Source organism: Cariama cristata, unplaced genomic scaffold (genome assembly GCF_000690535.1).
Source record: "Cariama cristata isolate BGI_N322 unplaced genomic scaffold, ASM69053v1 scaffold2080, whole genome shotgun sequence".
NCBI classification, from domain to species: domain Eukaryota; kingdom Metazoa; phylum Chordata; class Aves; order Cariamiformes; family Cariamidae; genus Cariama; species Cariama cristata.
In genome coordinates this window covers 20312-43563 of record NW_009596155.1, presented here as the reverse complement: position 1 = coordinate 43563, position 23252 = coordinate 20312, and the positions used below count along the sequence as shown (strand labels likewise).

Genomic DNA, 23252 nt, shown 5'->3' with positions numbered 1-23252 from the left:
TTTTTCCTCCTCTTCTTCTACTATAAAGAGTTGTTTGTTTTCCCCAGAAATTCACTGATTGTATTAGAGTTGTATGGCGTTCCTGATGCTTTACTGCACTTTAAAGTCACCTTAAGGGTCTCTTTTGGAGGGGGGAGGGTACACGCTTGCCACTTTGTCAGCCGACAGGTGCTAATGTGCTAAATAAACCACCTAAGACTGGTATAAATTACTCTGAAGCTGTTGCCATGATACATACACTACTTGCATACACAAGATAAAGTCCCTGGGTTTATAGTATCTAGATGATTCGCTTCTGAAGGACAGTTGAAGGAAATAAAAGCAAATGGCCCACGTGGCTTCTGTGGGCAAAAACATTTTATGCTGGGCAGCATGTTACCTGGTGCAAACTTGTGTAGGTTTGCTGGACGGCCTTTAAACAAACTAGCTGTGGCACCGGGTTTCAGGAGAAAAAACTGTGCTACAGAGAATTTTGGTCTAAATTAGAAGGGAAAAAACCCATTTTAATACAGATATTCTGTTGAATTTTGTCTTACCTGGCTTATTTTAGGGAATTATGTTTAAAGAAGATGGTTCTGGACTTTCTGTAAGATACGGATTAAGTTGAGCGTATGTTGGGTGGCATATGGGCGGTTGTTGTAAGATGAATAGAGATGTTTATTTTGTTGAACTCAGTAAATGTCTCTTCACACCTTTTTCAGGTTCACTACTGTTAGAATCGAAGATAAACCCAAATACTGCATATCAAAAACAGCAGGCAAGTATTATTGTGAGGCTTTATTTTTTCTGATTACTGATGCTGAGGAATGGTTTTATGCTCAAAGTAATTTCATTTTTCAGAAAAAAAGGAAAGGGGCATGACATGGAATCGTGGGTGATGTTTTTCACAGAGGTGAAAAACTTGCTTAGAAGCCTGTAGGTGCTATAGTACTTCACATTCTAGAAATTAAAATGTGAGTCTCCTAAAAAACCCTTTTGGACTTCAGGCTTTGAAGAGAATATATGCAATTTGGATAAATATTGAACGTATTGCAGGAAAAATATTTAGAAACATATATCTGTAACTTTTGTTTCCCATCCCGGGCCATATGAAATAATTGCTGAATTAGGAAGGCAAAACTTTGGCCAGCTCTGTTACAGCGTATTTACTTCTCGAGTTATTTTTCTGGAGATAACATGAAGGAATTTGTCTTTGTGGAACTTCTTTCATTGTTGCAGTTCACTTTTTGTTTTAAGCCTTGAAAACTTCTGCTATCCTAAGTAAAGTGACTAGCCATGGTGAGACTTATTTGCACGATTGCCTTTCCTAGGGGTAAGCCTTCCGCAAAACAAAGAAGTAAAACAGTTGGGAGCTATGTTAATAGGTCATTTTTGTTTAATCCACTAAAAAAAGGAGCTTATTAAATCTCTTCTGCTTTTATTGCTTCTTCCTTTTTCTGCATTAATTTTTAGTGTCTCTGCCTACATTGTTCTCATGGTTATTAGTGGGGTTTTTTCTTTCTATTCCTTTGTTCTAGAGTAGATTCTCTGTTCCTTTTGTTCAGTGTTTTATACTGCTCTTGATCATTATGGTATCCAGAAATGTTTCAGCACTAGGAAGCAGTAATTTTGTTCTTCCTAAATCATGAAGAGACAAATCTTTTAAGGATTTTATTTGGTTTGGTGGCAAGTTGTGTTATGAGTATTTGAGGAAAGAGGCTTGAGCACAGGTTGGCTCACTTTGGGCCTTGGGCCTACCCTTTTCAGAAGGCTCTGTTTTCTGTGGTTTCCACATTTCGCTCAGTAGACATTGGTGGTTTTAGTCAGGTGGATGACAGTCATAGGCTTTCCTTGGGCGGGCCACGCTGAGGCAGGAGGACGGTCTTTCCGGAGCTCTGCAGGGTTCTGAAAGTCAAGAGGCTTGAACTGCTTCCTGTTTAGTAGAGGAGACTAATGCATAATGAAATACGGATGCAGATTATGTTGCTGTAAAATTTTAAAATGCTTCCTTTTGCAGCCTGTTTTCTGAAACTTCATACAACTGATTATTTGAAAGCCTTCTTTACTTAATTGGTAGCAAAGTTTCAAGTGACTTAAGTAGCTTTTGTTGTAATTTTTCTTGTGGAAGTCTTTGTAGGTTGTAGTTTTGAAAAACTCAGGCTGAGGTTTATTTTGGTTGTCTTTTGTTACTGATTGTAGTGCTTTTGTGTCTTTTTGGCTGAAAATGTTTGCTTCACTGTTGTCTCATTTGAGGAAGTTTGGTTTTTAGTTTGGTTTTTTAAGAGGAATAATGATTGATGATTTTCAGAGACAGGTTCTAGGTTTGTCTAACCTCTGAAATCCTAGAGCTTTTAGTTGACAGAGCTTTGTCCTCAAGTTTTACATGCTTTCTTCTAAGTAGAGTAGCAAAAAGCAGACCTTAATGTAGCATTCCCATGCTTTTCTCAGTTTGTGAGATTTCAGTCTCATCACTAAAAGATGGTGGTATGCCAAGCTGGGCATCTCAGGAATAGATCCTTTTTAAAAATGGCGGAAAGATTTAAGCAAAATGTTTTGGTTAACCAGAGAAGTGGGCTTTCCTCAGTGTCCCTATTTGAATGTTGAAGTCTGTTACGTAGGTAGCCTGAAGACTCGGAGCCTGTACTGATCTGCTTGGGGCAGATGCTTGTCGGTGAATGGCAGTGTGGAGGAGAGCTCTCTCTTCCGCTTGCCAGAGTTCAGTTGCAGATTTTCATTAAGGTGGCAGTCATCTGGGCTTTGGGGAAAGCCGCGCGATGGTGCAGCTTGATTGAAGGGAAACATACCCTGCCTATGCATCTGTCTTCATATAAATTACTTGAATGGACTTTCAGGGTAGCTATCACTTAAATTGTGATTTGTGTAACAACATTCTGAGAAAAAAGAAAACCAACTGATTTTTAGTTGCTGTGCATCAGTCTGTGGTTCCCAATGTTACACTGTTTGTGCTAAGTAGAACTGTAACTAATGACTAACCGTAAACAGAGCAGGCCTGTTATCTGCCTTCTCGAATCGCGTTTGTGGTCACTAGCTTTCCTGCAGAATTCAGTTCTGTCAAGGTGTTAGGCACGTTGTAATCATGACCTCTTTCTGAAGAGAGCTGGGACTTGGATTGGACATAGGTGCCAAGCTGCTCAGCATACAACGTAAAAGAATCTCTAATTGCATGTATGCAAAGAACATGAGAGCCTGAAGAGCTTTAGATCCCGCTGGATTTTGGGGCATAGGCTTTGATAGTTACATACCTCCACTGGACACCCCGATTTGGCCAAAGAGCAGGGTCAGATGTGTTCTGGAGGCTCTAGCAGGAGCAGTTTAAAAAGTTGTTACCACACCCTTTTGTTGTTCCACCCTCTGCTTGAGGTTACAGTTCCCTGGCAAAACTGGCAGAAGAGCCTGTCTTCAGTGAGAAATCGGATGGATCCGATCGTGTGCTTTGTTCCTGCAGCTCAGTTACAAGGGTGGTAATTTTCAGTTGCATGGCTGTAAGACTTCAAACTGCTACAGAAATCCTTATTGTGAACACTGCCTTCTGATGTTAACTCTCCTTCAGGTGCACCCTGTCCGTTTTCAGATCTGAGATGAAGAATGGGTGCAAATACTGTCTTTTGCACAGAGTTGCCGTCACTCGTGTGACCACAGAGCAATTTACGTGAGGCAAAATCGGAGTTACTTGAGGCTGGGATTGAACACATTTGCAGGGGTGCTGTTAAAGCCATCCTGGCAAGGCTTCTTCGTTCCTCTTTCATGCCAGCATGAGTATTGATGTTACTATGTGACAGGTTAGATGTAGGAACTGATTCAGCTGACATACCTCTTTTTGCTGGATTAATTTTTATCAGCACGTGTTCCCTGGTTTGGTTCACCATACAGCACGCCTGTGCTGGCATCGAGGGGGTTGAGGGGCCGGTGCAGGAACAAGGAGAGGTGGAGTAGCAGACATTGTGCAAACCAGTACCGACACTGAAGAGGGCTTTGAACTACTCTCGGTTTAAATTGTTGTTCTGAATTAATCTCTTGTTTTGTTTGCCTTTATATTGTGTTTGAGTTAGTTAAGGAACATTGCTGTTGCTCGTTGCTGGAGCAGCGTCGCGGGTGTTAATCTAAGCAGGTGGGAGTGGTAGTCTCTCGCAGCAGCTAGGCCTGGAAGATGTCTCTCTGCGGTCTTCATGGGTTGTCTTAGGTCATGCGGGAAGTGTATGCCGGAGGAGTAGGTTTTATATTGGCATTGAATAATTATTTTCTGATGAAACTATCTTTCAGTCTTTCAGAAACGTTTTTGGAGAAACTTACATAACTCCTGCTTTGTGTGGGCAGTACAGGTTGTAACGAGTACCATTCAGTAACTCGAGAATTCTCACAAAATTTTTGAGTGCAGTCTCTATGGGTGCATGCAGTCATTTAAATTACTGCACTGTATCTCTTACTTGAATCATTCTGGGTGATGAATAGGCCTCCTTCATGTATGCGTCCTTCTTTGTTCATTGAGGCATCTCTGAGTCTCACCTTACCTGGAAGTGTATTGATTTTGAGTGTCAGGGCATCAGTAATTTCACAGAACGTTTCAAGATAAACATTTCAGATTTTGAGTTCTATAACAGCCGTAAAATTGTACCTAAGAATTCTTATTTTTTGATTAATCTCTAAAAGAGAACCAGATCAGGGAGCTGATCAGACTTTTCAGTGCCCACAGCTGACAATTAGTATTTTTGCCTTGAAGTCCAGTTCAACTGCTCACTGTAAAATGGCCCACTGTAAACATAGAGATTCAGCTGTCTGAGAGCCAGAGATGAGGGTGGACAGCTGTAAGCAAAAACCGTGTCGGCTGTATGAAGCTGTACCATTTGCACATGTGAATCGGAGCCCAAAAGCAGGGAGACTACCTATTAATATTTGTAACTGTAGGATAAAAGTGCAAGTGTAAATAGGACACTGAGTATAAATAAACAACTCTCATGAACAGCATTAAAACCATAGTGCAGTGAGCTCAATTCTTTCCAGAACAGGAAAACTTTTTCTTTAAAGGAATATGTCAAACTGAGAAAGAAAAAAAAAAAATTGACCTTGTGCAAGTACTGTTGTTTTTAGTGTGGCCTGTGATTATGTTTTGGGAGAAGGAAGCTGATCTTCCTTGGGAGAAGGAAGCTCATTTATTGGTAGGCATTTGTCAACAATGTTGCTGTAAGAAAAAGATGTTATGCTAAACTTTTTTTTCAAAGATAAAAAAAAAAGGCAAAGATAAAAAAAAAAAAGGCAAAGACCAAACCCCCCAAAACATGTAGCTACATATGGATATCGAGAGATTAAGATTATTGTAGAAATGAACTGAAGAATGAATGCCGTATCAGCGATGCTGATTTTCATTCACATTCCAGAGTGGTAATTGTAGCAGCTGGTAAGTTGTGTTTGTTGAGACAGAGGTGTGTGTTTCGGATAGCTGTGCAGGTGGAAGAGTTTACCTGCTGTCCCATGCCAACTGCTTGTCAGCAGTTCTGTCCCAAACATTAGTCCCCTCACAAATACTTTTGAGTACTCCCTGACCTGCGTAAGCCCAGATAACTGTCTTAACAAAGATCTGTTTAAACCATCTAACCTGATTTTGATTGAAAACGATTAAGGAATGCTGACCCGCAGTAGGTTCAAGAGTAGTGATGATCGCTTGGTATTAATTATGGTTTTGTCCCTCTGTCTTTGGCGGATACATGGAGGATTGTGACCATGTCATGGACTGACCTTTTATAGTGTAGTGAACACCTTACCAGTAGTAATCAATCAGCTTCATCATTTCCTGTCATTTGGTGCACAAAGGGAACCAAGAAGTACTTTGGGGGTAAAGATGTGAGGGGGTAGTGGCAGCATCTGTTTCTTGTTGCCCCTGAAGTTTCCTAAGATATATCAGGTATCCATAAGCTGGTCAGATACTTGTTTAGGTTTGGTTGCTAAGCTTAAAGATACCACTTTGAATATTTTGTTTACAATAAAAGTGATACATAAGATGACAAGCCTTGATAAGCTGTGCAGTGAATATTGACCTTTGTACAGTGTGGGAAGTAAATTACGTTATTGACCATTAAGCAAGGGCTTGCTGGTGTTTTAAAAGAAGAAAAAGGTGCAGTAACAGTTCAGGAAGTCAACAAACTTGGCGACATGTTGAACTGTTTTGCTGGAGCTCATTAAATGCACTGCAGAGTTAGCAGAGAGCCATTCACTGTGAATATTTTAACATGAAGATGAGTTTAATGTAGGATGCTGGACTATATATTCGAATGTCAAAGCACAGGCTTACATTCTTTACAGTACAGCATCAAGTGTCGTAATAAAACCTCATAAAAAACCCTTTTTAGTCTATTCAGAAATTCCAGCAAGTCTTCCAGATACTTGTGCAAATGCACAAATTTAATTGATAGAGGCAATAGTAACAGAGGAAAACAACTTGCTCAAATGCAAATACCTGTTGGCAAGATGTTTGTAACTTCATTAAGAACTTACGAGTTTTATGTGATTCAGGCTGTATGTCTTTGAATTCAGAGAAGAACATTTTAACATTAGTTAGGCATTATTTCTCACATTGCCAAGGCCATATTAAACCCATTCTGAGGAGGAGATGCTGTAATCCTGGGGTTTTGTCTCTGCTTTATTAAATATGAAAAGACTGAAGTGGTTATATTGCAGATTTTCTTGATCCCTCTACATTGCGTGCATTTGCTTTTCAAGACTGTTGGCTCAGAAGTACGTTGTAGAACAATGCCACTAGAAGTGTTTTGGACATGAAAAAAAGTATATTTAAATATATAATATCTAAGGTAGTGGTCATAAAATAGCAAAAAAGAAAGGTGATATCCCTTATGGCAGAACAGGTGATTTAATATTTTCACTCTTTTGACAAGTGTAACTTTAAAATTATTTCTTCTTTAGAGATGGGACTAAACAGAATACAGATTAATATGCATTGTAGACTTGTTTCAGAAACAATTTTTTTGTTTGTTTTTGTCTTAAACAGGACACCCTGATTGTTTGGTCAGAAGCAGAAAACTATGATTTAGCACTGAGTTTTCAAGAAAAAGCTGGCTGTGATGAAATTTGGGAAAAAATCTGCCAGGTACAGTTAACTTTTTAAATATTCTGTTTCTTCCAGTTGTTTTATTGTCTTCTGTGACCTCATGTGTCTGTGCTGTAATTTTTAAACCTACTTGTAAAATAAGCACATATTCGTCATTATTTTCTGTGGCATTTCTTACTTTCTGTGGCTTTTCTGTGTAAGATCTGAAGTTGCCGCTATTTAGAACACTAGTTGTTGTTCTTGTAATTGAATTTCATGATTTTGAAAAATCAATGTAGTGATGAAACTTAGGTGGTAGGCATCTTAGGGGTTTTTTTTGTTTTTTCTTATTAAGAAGGGGAATGCCAGAGTACCACATTTTAATTGTCCTTCTCCCAGGTGACATTAGGAAGCTGGCTTCTTGAAGTGTGGTGGAACTGAAAATGTGTTACAATGCATAAGGAGCTAGATATTTCACTGTGAGAGTCAAAGAGCTGGCATGGCTGTATGAGCTCAAAAATGTCAGTGATATTTTTTTCACTAAGACCTAAGTCTCCTTGACTGTCTGTGTCTTATGGATGTTTCAGTCTTCATTGTTTTGTTACAAAACAGTTTAGATTTTATCCTTTCAACTCTGGAAGTAACAAGTCAATGGAATTTGGAATTTTATCATAACCTTCTCAGATTTAGAAATGATGCAATGTAAAGCTGTTAACCTAAGAAACCTAGAACTCGGATTTCCTAGCAGTTTCCTTTGGACAAACTAGGCAATTTAGGTACATTCTTAATCTTAGCATGTTTTGGGGTATAATGTCTCAGCCAGTTCCGAAGTACTCTTGTTGAAAGGAACCGATCCTAGTAATCGCAAGTATATGTGTCTAATAAATAGCCCAGGTTTTAAATTGGACCCGAGCTGATGACCAGTCTGAGAGGGAGGTCAGACAATGTAAACCCTTAGACTTAACGCTCTTTCATCAGACTCCAAAACTCTTCCCAGTTTGTCCTTTGAGACTCCTGTGTAACACGTGATCCTTTGTGAGGGAGTTAGCGGCAGGAGGTTATGAATTGTAGAACTGGATCAGTGGGGGCATCGAAAAGTATAGGATGCAGGAGAAGACTGGGGAAGGGAGTTAGAGGGGCAGAGAAAGTGGAAGGGAAGTGCAGAATGGGACACAGTTGCTTCCCTCTTTTCTTGTTCGGTTTTGGTATTTGTGACGTTTTTCTGCCTTTGTTCTTGGTCTTTAGTTATGTTTCATTTAATGTTGGTATAGCTGTGGGCTCTTACTATGATTTTAAGGCTTCATACCCTTCTGTTTGAGACACTGAAAGAAGGTTTTGTTACGCCTTTCTTTTCTTTTTACATTTTGTGCTTGTCTTCAAGGTGCTTCAGACTTCGTGACTGCACAGATGCTGTTAGGGTTTGCTTTGGTTTAATTTCTTTGACAAAGGTATTATTGAGGATAATGGTAGTGACTGTAGAATTTAGAGGCAGCAAATTTACTCCTCTGCACAACTAGACATTTTCCAGGCAACTGAAGGTACAAAAGTGCTCGCGCAGCTGTTACTGCAGTTACTGACTTGGTTGGTTTTATGTCTGTTTTGGGATGAGGCAGTAATTGTGTGTGCTGTCTTCTTAGGTTCAAGGTAAGGATCCTTCAGTGGAAGTCACGCAGGACCTTATTGAGTCGGAAGAGGAACACATAGAAGAAATGCCTGAAACTAGTCCTTTGATCGACCTTCCTACTTGTGAACTCAACAAACTTGAAGAGATTGCTGACCTAGTTACCTCTGTTCTCTCCTCACCCATCCGTAGAGAAAAGCTAGCGCTGGCCTTGGAGAATGAAGGCTATATTAAAAAACTGTTACAGCTTTTCCAAGTCTGCGAGAATTTAGAGAACACCGAAGGCTTACATCACTTGTATGAAATCATTAGAGGAATTTTGTTCCTCAACAAAGCAACTCTGTTTGAGGTGATGTTTTCTGATGAGTGTATTATGGATGTTGTTGGATGCCTTGAGTACGATCCTTCTTTGGCTCAGCCAAAACGGCACAGGGAGTTCTTGACCAAAACAGCAAAATTTAAGGAGGTTATTCCTATAACAGACTCTGAACTCAGGCAAAAAATCCACCAGACTTACAGGGTACAGTATATTCAGGACATCATCTTGCCGACACCATCTGTTTTTGAAGAGAATTTTCTTTCTACCCTCACTTCCTTTATTTTCTTCAACAAAGTTGAAATTGTCAGTATGTTGCAGGTAAGTGGTTTTTAATGTGGTTTAGATGGATTATGTATAGATACCTCTAGCTGTAGTTTTGAAATGGATTGCAGCTCTTTAACAGTGTGTAAGTTAATCATACATGCTTTCATTGGTATAATGTTTGGAATGCTTCCCCTTATTTCTGATACCTTTTATTTTGTATTTTAAAAATGGTACATTTCAGGTGAGTATATTAATATTTTTAATGGGTTGTAAACAGTTAAAGGTTCTCCTTGATTCACAAGCAACATAAACGTTTTGAGCTGGTTTTGTGTGGATATTTAGGGAACAAGCAACTTCCATATTATGTATCAGGGACATTTGAGGTGTCGTTATAACAAATTCTGAATCTGTGATTCAAAAGAGCATGTTCAGAACCATTCCTGTTATACTACTATTACGTTATGGTACTAATTTCAAATGTTCATGTTGTAGTATAAAGTAAGTAATTCGTTGGTGCCATTTTTTTCTTCATACTGATATCCAAAAGTAATAATTAATAAATAACCAACATGTTACTATATCAAAAAACTTACTGCATGCTTTGTAGTCGGAAGCAGGTTTAAAAGGTGTCACAGCCAAGCTGGACCATGGAAGGAGCCTTGGTAAAGAGCTGCATGTGAACTTCATGACATTTTGGGGGTTTTCAGTTCATATCTTGTTCTGCAAACTAATGGGTACCTAAGGGGTTTCATTCTGTTTCTGATCTGTGTCCTTAGAAAAATGGTACCTATTGGTTTTGAGGGTGGATAGTCTCTCTGAAGTAGAGAATATATCAAGAAGAAGAGGAGGGTAGTTAAAATTGTGGAAAGAGAGGGGCACTGGAGAAGTAACATGACCATAAGGAATATTTCTAAAGAATGCAATAGAGGACTGGAGAAAAAAAATCAGAACTAAAGGAATTGCAGAGGATTGTGTGAATAACCTTTTGGAGTTCTTTCTACTTTCTTCTTTATGGTTGAATAGCAGAAAGAAACTAAAAAGTAAATCCCACTTGCGAAATTAGTGACTTTGTGTTAAATAAAGATTTCCCCTTTTATTCTTTTGCATATATTACTTTTCTAAAACTAAAAATAAATTCAGTGTTATTCTCTTGAGGCCACAGTCCTGTTTCCGTTTAGAGATTTTTAACTGTGTAAAGTTCTTTATTTTTCATTTAGGCTTTACTGTACCAAGTATTTAGTTGTGCCTTAACAGAAAACTCTGATTTCCTGTTACCTCTCGTACTCTTTGAAGGAATTTCTGAAATCCCCTGATGGTTCTTTGCTACTCTGTCACTGCCATCTTTGCCGTAGTAGAGAGAGTATATGGCACATAGGTTTGCCTCGCTGTTTTAAAGACTGTAATTGAGACATGCGTGATGATTTATGAGTAATGTTGATACTTGCATCATTTGAGCTGCCTTGAGAATTACAAGCGAAGAAGAAAACATACATGGAAGAGATGTTATTGATAGCACCTTTCAGGAAAATTACATGGTCGTATGGACCTCAGGTTCAGGAGTGTTTTCGCCGTCCCCTGGTGTAAATCGGCTTTTTGTTGTGGCACAAGAACTCTAAAGCTCCTTTGGGTTTGGTGAACACATTAGAAGTCTTGTTACCCTAAATACACTGGCAAAGCTCCCTAGGAGAGTGCAGTTTATAGGAGTAAAGGATTGTGTTTGCTACGGCAGTAAAGCTGCTTTCTACGTGCTGCAAAGCAGTAGATCCCAGTGCTGCTGTGCATGAAGGGCAGCCACGTGGGAAACTGAGCGAGCACGGAAAACGAACCTCGATGCATCCTGTGCTTTAGGACGTCAGGACTACACGTACACAAGCAAGAGATCTCTCTGTTGCCAAGTGTTCTGTAGTGGGGATTTTCTAGCCTATCTGTTGTTGATTGTGGTACGGTTATTTTTTTTTTTTTTAACAGGCTTAATTAAGCTATTAAAGCCAGCAAAGCTTAGAATAAACTACGAGGTCTGTGTATGTTGCACTCTCTCTGATGTTGATTCCAGGTGTCGTTTGTAAAGCACTTCTTTCCCCACCTCTTAAAATTTTCAGGAAAAAAATTGTGAGCCTTCGGTTTTTTTTATTCCTGTAACTGTAAAAATTCTGTATTATGTTAGCCTCATAAAGCACAGAGATTTTAGCGACGGCACAAGGAAAAATAGAGAAATAAGCACGCTCTACAATGTGCAATGTAATGTTTATGTATATTCATTGGAATGCTGCTATTCCGATCATGTTTGTTCAGTGCATAAGTAAAGTTTATAGAGTTGAATCAGTACAGTGATGCATGATTTTGTAATACTGTAGCATAATGTTAGTATTTGCTTGAAGATTTTTATTGTATTTGAAAGGTAACCGAGACATTTGATTTGAGAGAATGCCAGCACTTTTTTCCATGTGGATTGCAGAGAAGTCAGTGTACAGAGAGGGCAGGAAATGCCCAAACAGTTGAGAGATGACGATGTTCACCCTGGTTTTCTTGTACCTCTTGAGTATTAAGCAATGATATAACTGAAACGCTTAACAAGAAGTGCAGTGTTGTCCTATATGTACACTTAAAAAAGCAATATCTCTTGGTAGTAGAGGAGCTGAATATGAAAAGCAAATAATGCTCAAAAAAGCCTTCCAGATTGGAAAAGCTGAACTTACTGCAAGCAGGGGAGCTTCTTTTGAGAACAAGGTTAATGGGGCTGTGGCTGCGGTAAACTCGTAATGTGTTGATCTAATCACCCTTGCATAGGTGGACTGCAAAAATGTTTGCAATGCTGCAGATCCAAAATAGGGTAACGGATGCACGTGTGATGCTAACAGTGTGGTGCAAACGACATAGACGGGCAAAATGGTATCTGGGTTGGCAGTTTCTAGTGTAAAAGTGTCGAGGTGCCTCCCTGAAGGTTACGTGCACAGGGCAGGGAGGGAGCCTGCAAGAAAGCTGGTGATTTTCTGCAGTTTTGATGCATGGGGGTGTGTGGGAAATCATATAATGAGCGTGGGGCAGGGCAGAGCTGTAAACCACAGTGGGTGGCACGGCAGAGAAGGCAGGGAAATGACCTGGTCTTTAGAGACGAGTCGCTTAGAAGGCAGTTTTGGTAATCATCACCTGTGCTCACCTTAACGTATGGTTCTGGTCCTGCGGACCCGTTTCCACTGCACAGAATGAGTGCCGAAACAATACACTGGAAATGATCCTCCTGAATGTGTCCTCTGGCATTTCCCTTTTTTGTGATAACAGAATGGAGGTGTGGAGGAAGAAGGAAGAAAAACCCTTACCTGCCAAATCTGCTAACGCATGGTTTTTTGTTTGTAAAAGCATTGTAGTTAAGCTTAAATTAAGTTTGACTTTGTACAGTGTGGGATCCAATGAAGATTGATGTTTTAACCTTTACGAGGCATTGTGTAATTCATATTCTTCTTATGTGTTATGCAGGAAGACGAGAAATTTTTGTCTGAAGTTTTTGCACAATTAACAGATGAAGCTACAGATGATGACAAACGATGTGAATTGGTAAGTCAGTGGTCTTGGGGGTTCTTTGAATGATTTAAACTGCAGAGAGTAAGTAGAAATACCGAAACTGTTGTGCTAGTTCTGCAGGCATTGAGGTATTTCTGTAACCCTAGAATCATTTCCAGTGTAGCTCAGTCTTTGTTTATGTACTCACTAGAAAAATATTTCTTGCAAGGTAAGCTCTGGTTTATTTTGTTGAGAAAGTACTTTTTTATTGTTGAGAAAGTACTAGCACTAAGATGACATCCTAGTCTTCAACATACCGTATCACTTATATCTGTCATACAAACACTGCTTTTGTCACTCCACTTTACTCATTCAAAAAGATCTTTTAAGTCCTATGACTGAGGATTGCCAGTAGTCCCTTAAAATATATATTGCAAACATTATTTATCCTTAAATATGTTTATCGGTTTGAACTGCCTTGTTAAAATCTTGCTTTCAGCAAGGGAAACTTCTTTGTTTTTTCAAACAAGTGAGACGCCAGACGGGAGTATAAATCCTTCATATGCTAAGTGTGATAAAATAACTACAAGGTGACTGTATTTCTGAGGTAAATTTCAACCTCTTAATTGTTTTTTTTTCAATTTTTTTTCAACCTCTTAATTTTTGGTTTTACTTTCTTTTGTTTTCCTTTCTTCTTGTTGAAGGTTGGAGGAGAGAGAACTAGAATAATACCATTTTCTAGGAAGGCATATACCAGCCAATACAAAAATTCGGATACAAATTGTAACAGTTTTCCTACTTTCACAGAGTTTTCTAAATCAAATACACCTTAAATTATTTTTTTCCTCTATGACAGGTGAACTTCTTCAAGGAATTCTGCGCATTTTCTCAGACATTGCAACCTCAGAACAGAGATGCATTTTTCAAAACTTTGGCAAAGTTGGGAATTCTTCCAGCTCTCGAAATTGTAATGGTAAGTGGAAACTTAAAGCTGATTTTAATAAAATTTAAAAAAAACCCGTAGCAACGTAACCAGTTTTTCAGATCTGCTAAGGACCTTTGTGTAAGTCTGACTGGACAGCTTTGCTCTGCTGAAAGTTGAAGTTTATTGTAACGTTCAGAATCCAAAAGATGTCCACAGTTTTCTGAAGTAGCCTGACTTTATTGCTATTACTATTTTTACTTTGCATGATGGAGAAGTCTGTGGTAAAGCCAGTCCTTTTGACAACGTAGTGTAAAATTGGAAAGCTACTCTTTCTCATGTGGCAGCCTGATTCTTTTTTTTCTGTTGTTGTTGGAACAGTGCCAAAGAAGTATTTTTAGATAATCTTGAACTGTTAGCTTGTTCCTATCCAAAAGATCACGTAATCCTGTCTTTTTCAGAGGTATAAAGCAGATTAATCTATCTTAATCAGCTATGTGAAAACATTGGTTTTTTTCACTTCTTTGATTGAAGCAGCTGTTGCTGCCTGACCATTGTAATTCATGTGTCAGTGCTGTTATCACTCAGAAACTATAAATTCAAGGGGTTTTGTGTTCTAGAGTAACAACCTGTGAACTTGCCAAAGGACACTGACTGTTGGGAAAACCTAAAACTCATATAGATGTTCAGTGATTAGATGAACCCTAATCTTATTGTTCTTTCCCAGGGCTAGGCCAGTCCAAATGCTTCCTGCTACGTTAATATTTTAGGCATAGAAATCGTACAATTATCAGACAAAATCACATACCTTAAGGAAAATTATTAATTCTTGTTGCCTATACATGAGTAGAGAAACTTTTGTACAAATTGATTTGTACGGTTGGTCTTTTTGTACAGAATCAATAAACTGTGGATAACAGGTACAGAATATTAGCATCTTAGATGTTTTAGCCAGTAGCACAGTTACAAATGTTTCCTGCCTAAATTAGGGCTGTCAGATTCACAGAAAGCCTTGCATTTTGCTATGTGGTTTGGGGTTTTTTTCCTGTAACTGTATTACTGTGTCTCTTATAGAAACTTTAAATGTTCTCAAAACTTTTAACTCCCTATTCTTTGCAGCTTTACTTGATAATAAATAGCAAACTTGATTTATTCTAATAAATTGATTTTTCTTTTTTTTTTTATTAGGGAATGGATGATCTGCAAGTTAGATCTGCTGCTACAGATATATTTTCTTATCTAGTAGAATTTAGTCCATCCATGGTCCGAGAATTTGTAATGCAAGAGGCCCAGCAGAGTGATGATGTAAGTAAAAGTGCTTTGGAGTTTGTGGAATATACTAGTTTTAGAGCAAACAGGAAAAAACAAAAAACAAAAAAAACCACAGCAAAACACAGCTCTCCAGAATTTGGGGTGCAGTTAGCCCAAAAATGGAGATACTAGAAACATAGGAAAAAGTAGATTTAAGATACAAAAATCTCTGAGCATGCTGGTGTTCCCTGTGTTTACAGTAATAAGATTGTAGGTCTGCCTAACCGTGGTTTTAAGGGAGGAGGGTTCGCTTGACAGAACTCCAGTGTCTGAATGCAGTTCTCAATTATTCCGTTTCTCTTAAATTAAATTAAAAAAAAGAAAAAAAAAAAAAGGAAACCTAATACAGAAACTAGGGAAATCACTTCACTACTGAAACTGTGTCTAACTATTTTGTGGTTTGTTTGGGTTTGTTTTTTTTTGTTTTTGCAGGATATCCTCCTCATCAATGTGGTCATCGAGCAGATGATCTGCGATACTGATCCTGAACTTGGGGGAGCTGTTCAGTTAATGGGGCTTTTGCGTACTCTGATAGATCCAGAGAATATGTTGGCCACAGCTAATGTAAGAAAATACAAAGGGGTAAAGACACTTTACTGTCTCAGCAAAATTAAAAACCTGGTATTCTCTATTACTGTTCTCGTGGTCAGGAGATTAAAAAAAAAAAAGATACTTTTTTTTTTAATATTGTATATGGTCTGATACTGAATTTAAACAACTAAAAAACTAAAATTTCGGTTAACTTTTGATAATAAAAATCATGCGTATGTGGCGTTGTGCAAGTATTAATTAAACCAGGCAGTGAAATAGCACTAGTGTGGTCATAACTCCCACCAGCTGGGTGATAAATACTGAAAGAAGAGAGTCCAGTGGAGTCTGCATGAAACCAAATCAATGTTTTAGTACCCATGGCACAATAAAGATGCAGCTTCATCGAACCAGTGCCATACTGAAGGATTTATTTATTTTCTTGAATTCCAAATTGTACATGTGTGTTTAGATGTCAAAGTAAGAATGGGAAAAGTGTAGAAATTTGCTTGAAAGCTTGGATCATTCTTATCATCCCTGCTGACATTCTGAATCCAAACCAAAGTATAATGTATTTGTAATTTAAGGCCTACTCCATGTAAGAAAACACTTTGTAATACACAAAACACTTGTATATTGATACACATATATTATCCAGAATGTAGTGAAATGGACCAGATGATACTTCTTCTTTAGTGTAAAAAAGGTTTGCAGGTTGTTATGGATGAAATTACTGCATTTAAGAATGGTTTAAGGAAATTTTGTCAAGTGCTTTGAGTCATTGATGTATTTTCAGTATATATTTGCATCCATGGCAGGGATTTTTTTTTGGTGGGAACTAGGCTGATTTGATGTCTCACAGATCTTTTCCCAAAATAAAGAAATCTATCTTCCTTGAGTGAAGACAATGTTGCAGGCCCAACCAAAAAGATACCGGCAGACCTGAAGGAGTCGGTAGAATTCTTTGGAGGCTGTTTCTCATGTTGCTACTCTTTCTTGCTTAAAGGGCTATATACAAATGCCAGTATTTAATAAAGTTATATTTGTTTTAGAAAACAGAAAAAAGTGAATTTCTCAATTTCTTCTACAACCATTGTATGCACGTTCTTACTGCACCGCTTCTGGCTAATACATCAGAAGATAAATGTGAAAAAGGTAACGTTTGTTTGTTTGTTTTTTCCCTTTAAGTCTTGTAATGTTTTCAGGTGACTTACAGTCCTGGTAACAGCGCTAAGCCCGTGATGCGAACTGGGAATACACCTCCTGAAAACGGTTGTTCCCCCAGTGACAGGGGTTCTGTGGGCAGAAGTTTTAATAGCTCTTTCTCTTTGTGCTCTGTTTTGTAAAATATGTCTCTCCTTGCTGTGTGTTGTTAATTGTATACTAGCTTTACTAGTGTAATTTTAAAGAATATTTGCTGTGAAGCAAAGGTTGTCTTTAGTTCCCAGGTACTTTTTTCTAAAAGTTTACAAAAATGCTGTGACACTCATCAGTGGTTACCTGATTCCAGGCATTGGGTGTGCTCAGGTGATTAACGCTGAAAACTGGTTTTCATTTGGCCGTAGTATAGAAATGCTGAAAGAAATCTCTTCAAAGAAAGATTATGAGTTGGAACTCCTTTATCTTGTTTCTTTTTTAATTTCTCCTGGTAACGGTAAAAGAATTGGAAATCTCCATTTGGTGCACACAAATAACGCTCACTAGTTCGCCTCTAGTGCTTTACCAACAAATTTAACATCATCATAGCCTCTTGAGATGGATTTGTTTCCGAGTACTCTTTTCAAAAGATTAAACCAAACCAATATGTATTTGGTAAAAAAATTTCTTTCATCTTACCCATCTTCACATATTAAGTGTTAGGTCAAAAAAAATAAATGTTTTATGTGTTTTATATGAAAATAAAACTTGTAGGATATCTGTAGTACTCATTTGAGTATTATTTGAAAAATGTAGACTAGGCACTTTCTTTTAGTCTAGGTAGGAGTAATATTCCTTAACTATTAGATTACGTATTTGTCACCTAGTTGAATTTGAAACTTTGTAATATAAATTGAATATAGAAATCTCACCTGGCATGCACTCTTGCTCTATGTTTATTTCACTATAGCTTACAGAAACTTTTGAGGAAAAGTTTGAACAGCTGTTCATCCGCATCTTCTAAATATTTACAGTGCTTTGAAAACCTTTTTCTGATTTTTTTGTTTTTATTTTCTATTTATCAGATGCAGTAGTTGGGTCCACCAAAAGTAATACGATTTGTCCTGGTAAGTTTTAATTGACCTTGAGTTTTGAAACTTGTCTTGTATGCTGTGTATGGTGTTTTTATTTTTTAAAAAAAAAAAAGGTATGTCCATACTTGATTTTTTTAAAATACTTTTTATTGAAACAGATGTATGTGCTTTGCTTCACTTGAGATGACAGGAAGCTGAAGGAACATTTTCATCTGCTCTTGAGTTACTGTGTTTCACTTTTTTTTCCTAGTCAACCTTGCTACTGAAAGTTTAAGTCCTTGTTAGCAGAATTTGTACTAACGAAACAGAGCTGAGCTTTTAGAGTTTGGATTTTTATTTGTGCAGGCTTCTTTTCTGAGCATTATGAAAAAACATTGCTAGTTAGGTTCACACGAATACAGATCTGACTGCCTTTCTTCTTTTAACTACATGCCGTTAGTCTGGATTGCCGTAACCAGTAACCTGCTGACCCTGGAAGAAGTCCAACTGCCAATTCAGGGTGATTTTTGTGGCTGGATTAAAAAAAAAAAAAGCCGAATTTGTGTTTGCTTTGTTCTGACCTAATATCCCGCTTCCTAAAGCAATCCAGTGTGCCACTAAAAACGTCAGGAACTGGAATAGCAACTGAGCTTGGTGATGATTTGGTGCATGAGAGTACTTTTTTAAATAACTTAAGGCATTCATTTTTCTTGCAGATAATTATCAAACGGCACAACTACTTGCCTTAATTTTGGAGCTGCTTACTTTTTGTGTGGAACACCACACGTATCACATCAAGAATTATATCATGAACAAAGATTTGCTAAGAAGAGTACTGGTCTTGATGAATTCAAAACACACATTTCTGGCCTTGTGTGAGTACAGAGGTGTTGTGATTTCCTTCTTCAGGGCTTTGTATGGACTGTGGAATGTGTACAAGTAAAAGCGTGTACTTAAATTCAAAATTCCTGTTAATTTCCTATTTATTACTGACTAGCTGTTAAGTCATTTTGAAAAAAGGGTAGCAGGTATTTGTTAATGCAGACCAATGCAGTTTATGGTGGGAGGTGAATTGTATCTTTTGAAGTCCAAGTGATCCTTTTGAGTCTTTATGGCAGTGAGGATCATTTGTGATCAGCTCTCTTATTTAAATGCAAATACTGTCATTTCTTAATAACGTCATAAATCTAGTGCTCCTTGTGCAGCGTGAATGAAATCTTGTGAGCCACAAGATTTAAAGAATAGGGGCTGGTTCTGGGAGGTGAACACAGAAAAGCACAAGAATGAGCTAATAATTTAACGTTGTGCGCTAAAGTTTATTGCTGCTGTATTTCAAAAAGAAATTAATGGACCTTGATCACATTCAGATAGCCAGGAAAGTCAGAGAATGAAAGAAAGGTTACCTGTCAGCAAACTGTTTCTTTTGAACTTTCAGAAGTGCTTTTTCATGCTCTTGGTTTGAGGGCACATCTTCCTCTCAGTAACATCGGGTTTTTTCAGTTCTTTCCAAGAGAAGCAGATTGGAGCCCTGACATGTAGTTATTAAATTCTTTAATTTCTTTCTTCATATAGGTGCTCTTCGCTTTATGAGGAGGATAATTGGCCTAAAAGATGAATTTTATAACCGTTATATTACCAAGGGAAACCTGTTTGAACCAGTTATCAATGCTCTGTTGGATAATGGAACTAGGTACAATCTGCTCAACTCCGCTGTGATCGAGCTGTTTGAATTCATCCGAGTGGTAAGTTAAGCAGCTTCTTCAGCTCTTACACATATGTGGCATGGCAGGTAGGAATACCAAATGCAGATCTTTCCCTTGAAATAGCATATTACTACTTGAAATCACAAACTAAAAATCTCGTAGATAAATATCCAGATAGAAAGGAGCCAGTAAGCTGCTTCGTGCTTGTTTTACTTGATTTGTCCCATCACAGAGTATGTGTCGGCCGTATTTACATCTTGAAGTCTGTGTAAACGTATCCTGTAGATTAAATTTGTCTAAGGGGTTGAATGCATTGTTTGTGGACCAAACTTCGAGTGGGGAATTAAGTGAAATATGTTACATGTGAGTAAATCTGGGTATTCTAGCGTCTAAGTGAGACTAATTTGACTATAAATTTGAATGATCCCTGTCCTTTAAAATCCTTCACACGTGCTTTGTTAGCCAGTGTCAGCTTTGAATCAGGAGCTTTTCCAGCAGCAGGGTTTGTGGGAACAACGTGTATGTGGAGAGGACAGGCAGGACAAGCAGGAGCACCCAGTTGGTTGTGTTGCTGGGGTGGAAAACAAGGACTTGGAACAGCTGCCGAGCTACTCGCTGCGAATGCCTTAGTGTGTGGGAGTCTTCTCAGGGAATCTTTGTGGTCTGCGAAAATGGAGGGAGGGAGTTTTTAGTCGTAGGATATCGTAGCTGCTGTCTCTTCCAGCAAGAAGAAGACACACCGTTGTCTCCAGGTGACTTTTGCCAGCGTGGTGTGAACGTGAAGATTTGCTTGATAGAGTGAGACTTGTTGGAGGGTGACTGAGCAGAAGGTGCTTCATCCCACGTGTGCGGCTGAGGACTCGAAGGAGAGCTAAAACTTGTGGGGAGAGCAGGGCACAGCTAAACTCTGGTTTTTCTCAAGAAGTCTTAATCCTAGGTAGCAAGCATCACAGTTTAATCAAACTATCACAAATAGAATTGGGACAGTACTGAGTATGTTGTCCATTTATATGGGAAATTTAATAATAATTTCTAGATCTCAGCTTTTTTATTAAGGAAAAATCTGATTACTTCCCATTTGTTCTTTACAAGAATGTTTTTGACTGGACAATGAATCAGTTACTTTTAAAACTAAACTCTCAAGCTTTCTGAACTTCTGCGTGTTAATATTTGAGACTGAAACCCTGTTTTGCTCTTACGCAGGAAGATATTAAGTCCCTTATTGCACATATAGTTGAAAACTTTTATAATGCACTTGAATCTATTGAATATGTTCAGACATTCAAGGGACTGAAGACAAAATATGAGCAAGAAAAAGACCGACAAAACCAGAAACTGAACAGGTATGACCCGGTTTATGTACTCTGAGACTTTTATTGAATGGCCATGATGTAGTACTGCTGGTTGTTGGGGTTTTTTCTTTCCTAGAGGGCAGAAAAAGCAGGAGGCTGGGATTGGGGTGTTTTTTCATTCTTGACGAAACCTTTTTTAATTAGAGTAAACCCCCGTCTGACTTTCCTTGGGGCCTACTGTAGTGCAGTTCCCATTTGTCGGTATATTAACTGTTACATTCAGAAAACTCTCAGCTCATGAAAAGCAGAATCTTCTTCTGTCGTTCGGAGACAGGATTCAGTCTGCCTTACTGTCGGCTGGGGTTTCGGTGAAGCTGACATTGACGGTAGAACCTTTGCAAACGCACCGAATTCACTTTAAAGCGTCAGAAGCTATTTCCGATCCTCGCTGAGTCTGAAACAGCGGGCAAAACTTCAATCATTTGTCATGTGTCTCTTACAGTGTTCCATCTATATTGCGTAGCAATAGATTTCGCAGAGATGCAAGAGCCTTAGAGGAGGATGAAGAAATGTGGTTCAATGAAGATGAAGAGGAAGAAGGTGAAGCCGTTGTACCTCCAGTTGAGAAGTCAAAACAGGAGGATGATTTTCCAGATAGCTATGAAAAATTTATGGAAACTAAAAAAGGTATTTACTCAGTTTCAGCTTGTCAGCACTGGAAGTGCTCTACGGCAGATATGTGGAGTAGCATGTAAACAAACCAGTTGCTTGTGCTCTGTATCGTAAGCAGGAGTAAGAGTATTCCAGGTAATTAAGTAATGAATTCCTAACACGTCTTTGCAAGCTAGTTTAGGATTAAAGTAATGAGTTAAATTGCTCCAAGCACGCATCTAGTTTAAAGGATGTTCAGAAGCACAACTTTGTGCGTACTTGTGTGCGCGGAGTGAGCAGTGTCCCCGTGCCCACAGCATCTGTGCCGTTCTCCGTTTGAGTGCTGGCATGCTTTGGATGAGGTTAGTAGCCGAGCTGCTGATTTAAATGGAATTTAAAAAAAAAAAAGGCGACTTTTGCCCTGTGATGATGCTGTGATGTGGATTGTACTCCATGGTGTGCAGCTGATACTTAAGTATTGAAAATGTTTGTCCCTCAGCTAAGGAGAGTGAAGACAAAGAGAATCTTCCAAAAAGGACTTCAGCTGGGGGATTCAAATTCACTTTTTCCCACTCAGCCAGCGCAGCCAATGGTGCAAACGGTGCAAACAGTAAATCCGTGGCAGCTCAGACGTCACCAGCAAGCTCCAACGGCTCCTCTTCAAAGAACGCAACCCTGACCACAGCGGTGACAGCCACCAAGGTGGGGGAACTCCTACAAAAGCTGCTGTCCTCGCTTAGGGCAGGCAGTGGAGCAGTATCACGAGACTTTACCGGTGGTAATGCGGTACGGTTAGCATTAGCCTCTAGGCAGGGTATCTTATTTACATATCGATTCACCCAAAGCCCTGTCTAGTTAAACCCTTACTAGTTTGGGGGAAGGTTTAAGAAAGTATGAGGTGGGACTGGAGTCTGCTGCTCATCTGGTGGGCACAGTTTAATCTCGCACCTTCTGTGTAATTTTAACTGTTCCCTCTCCTCAGCTTTTGTAAGTGCCGTTGCTGCTGTGTGGGAGTGCTATACCTATGAGAGGGATTTTTTCTGAATTACGTTAGTACCTCCCCCCAGCCCCCATCGGGGAATTAAGAAGTGTTTTTAAGCAGACAAAATACAGCGAGTGATACCTCTGGTACATCTTGTACAGTCGTGTGCTACTTTAATCTTTAGCCTGCAAGCTCCTGAGAGGCTAAGGAAAAGTGTGGCAGAAACGTTACTGCACACACCTAAGACTTACCAGCAGAATGGATGAGCAGTGTGCACGTTAGAGTTTGTGACTGTCCAGTTGGGAGCTTAGAAAGTGATTTCTAAAGAATTCTGAGGCCAGATCCAGAGGAGCAAGGAAGTTCCAGTACTCTTTCAACCTTGAGGTTCAGAAACATTCTCAAGACAAATGGGTCTTTGACTGAAAAAGGCAACACCGAGAAACCACCTGCTGCAGGCTTGTGTGTCCCGCACAGGTTGCTTGGGGGTTATGTACTGAAATTGCACATTCCTGGGTGTTTTTTTCAATGTGAGATTTTCTTTTTCTTTTTTTTTTTTTTTTTAATTAATTGGCAGGGAAGTCTAGTTGGCCTAGTGGATTATCCTGATGATGAAGATGATGATGAAGAGGAGGAGACATCTCCAAGGAAAAGACCTCGTCTGGGTTCATAAATGAAACCAAAACTTTGGAATAAAAACTTTTTATTATGGGGTTTCAAATGCTGCAACTGTTCTAAGAGCTAAAAAGGATCTGATTCAGAAAGCTTTCTCCCATGAGTATATAAGATAACACAAGGAGTAGCAAAAGAAACTCAGTATATCAGCTAGAAAGGGTTAGTTCTGTAAACAGAAAGCTTCCAAGGAACTTAATGTCTTTCTAGTAAGTAAGGAGTCTGCCATTCAGGCTGTCAAAAAAA

The 23252-nt window shown here is 38.8% G+C and overlaps 1 protein-coding gene across 1 annotated transcript; it reads left to right on the top strand.

Moving 5' to 3' along the window:
* Positions 1-701: 701 nt before the first annotated feature.
* Positions 702-23252, top strand: SMEK2 (SMEK homolog 2, suppressor of mek1 (Dictyostelium); the record flags this gene model as incomplete). Its single annotated transcript, XM_009704647.1, has 15 exons — positions 702-757; positions 6998-7096; positions 8674-9294; positions 12715-12792; positions 13595-13711; positions 14849-14965; positions 15404-15535; positions 16552-16654; positions 17722-17763; positions 18426-18584; positions 19282-19451; positions 20616-20755; positions 21207-21391; positions 21855-22057; positions 22912-23252. Coding segments are annotated over 15 exons (2318 nt in total), but the record flags the coding sequence as incomplete, so codon positions are not given.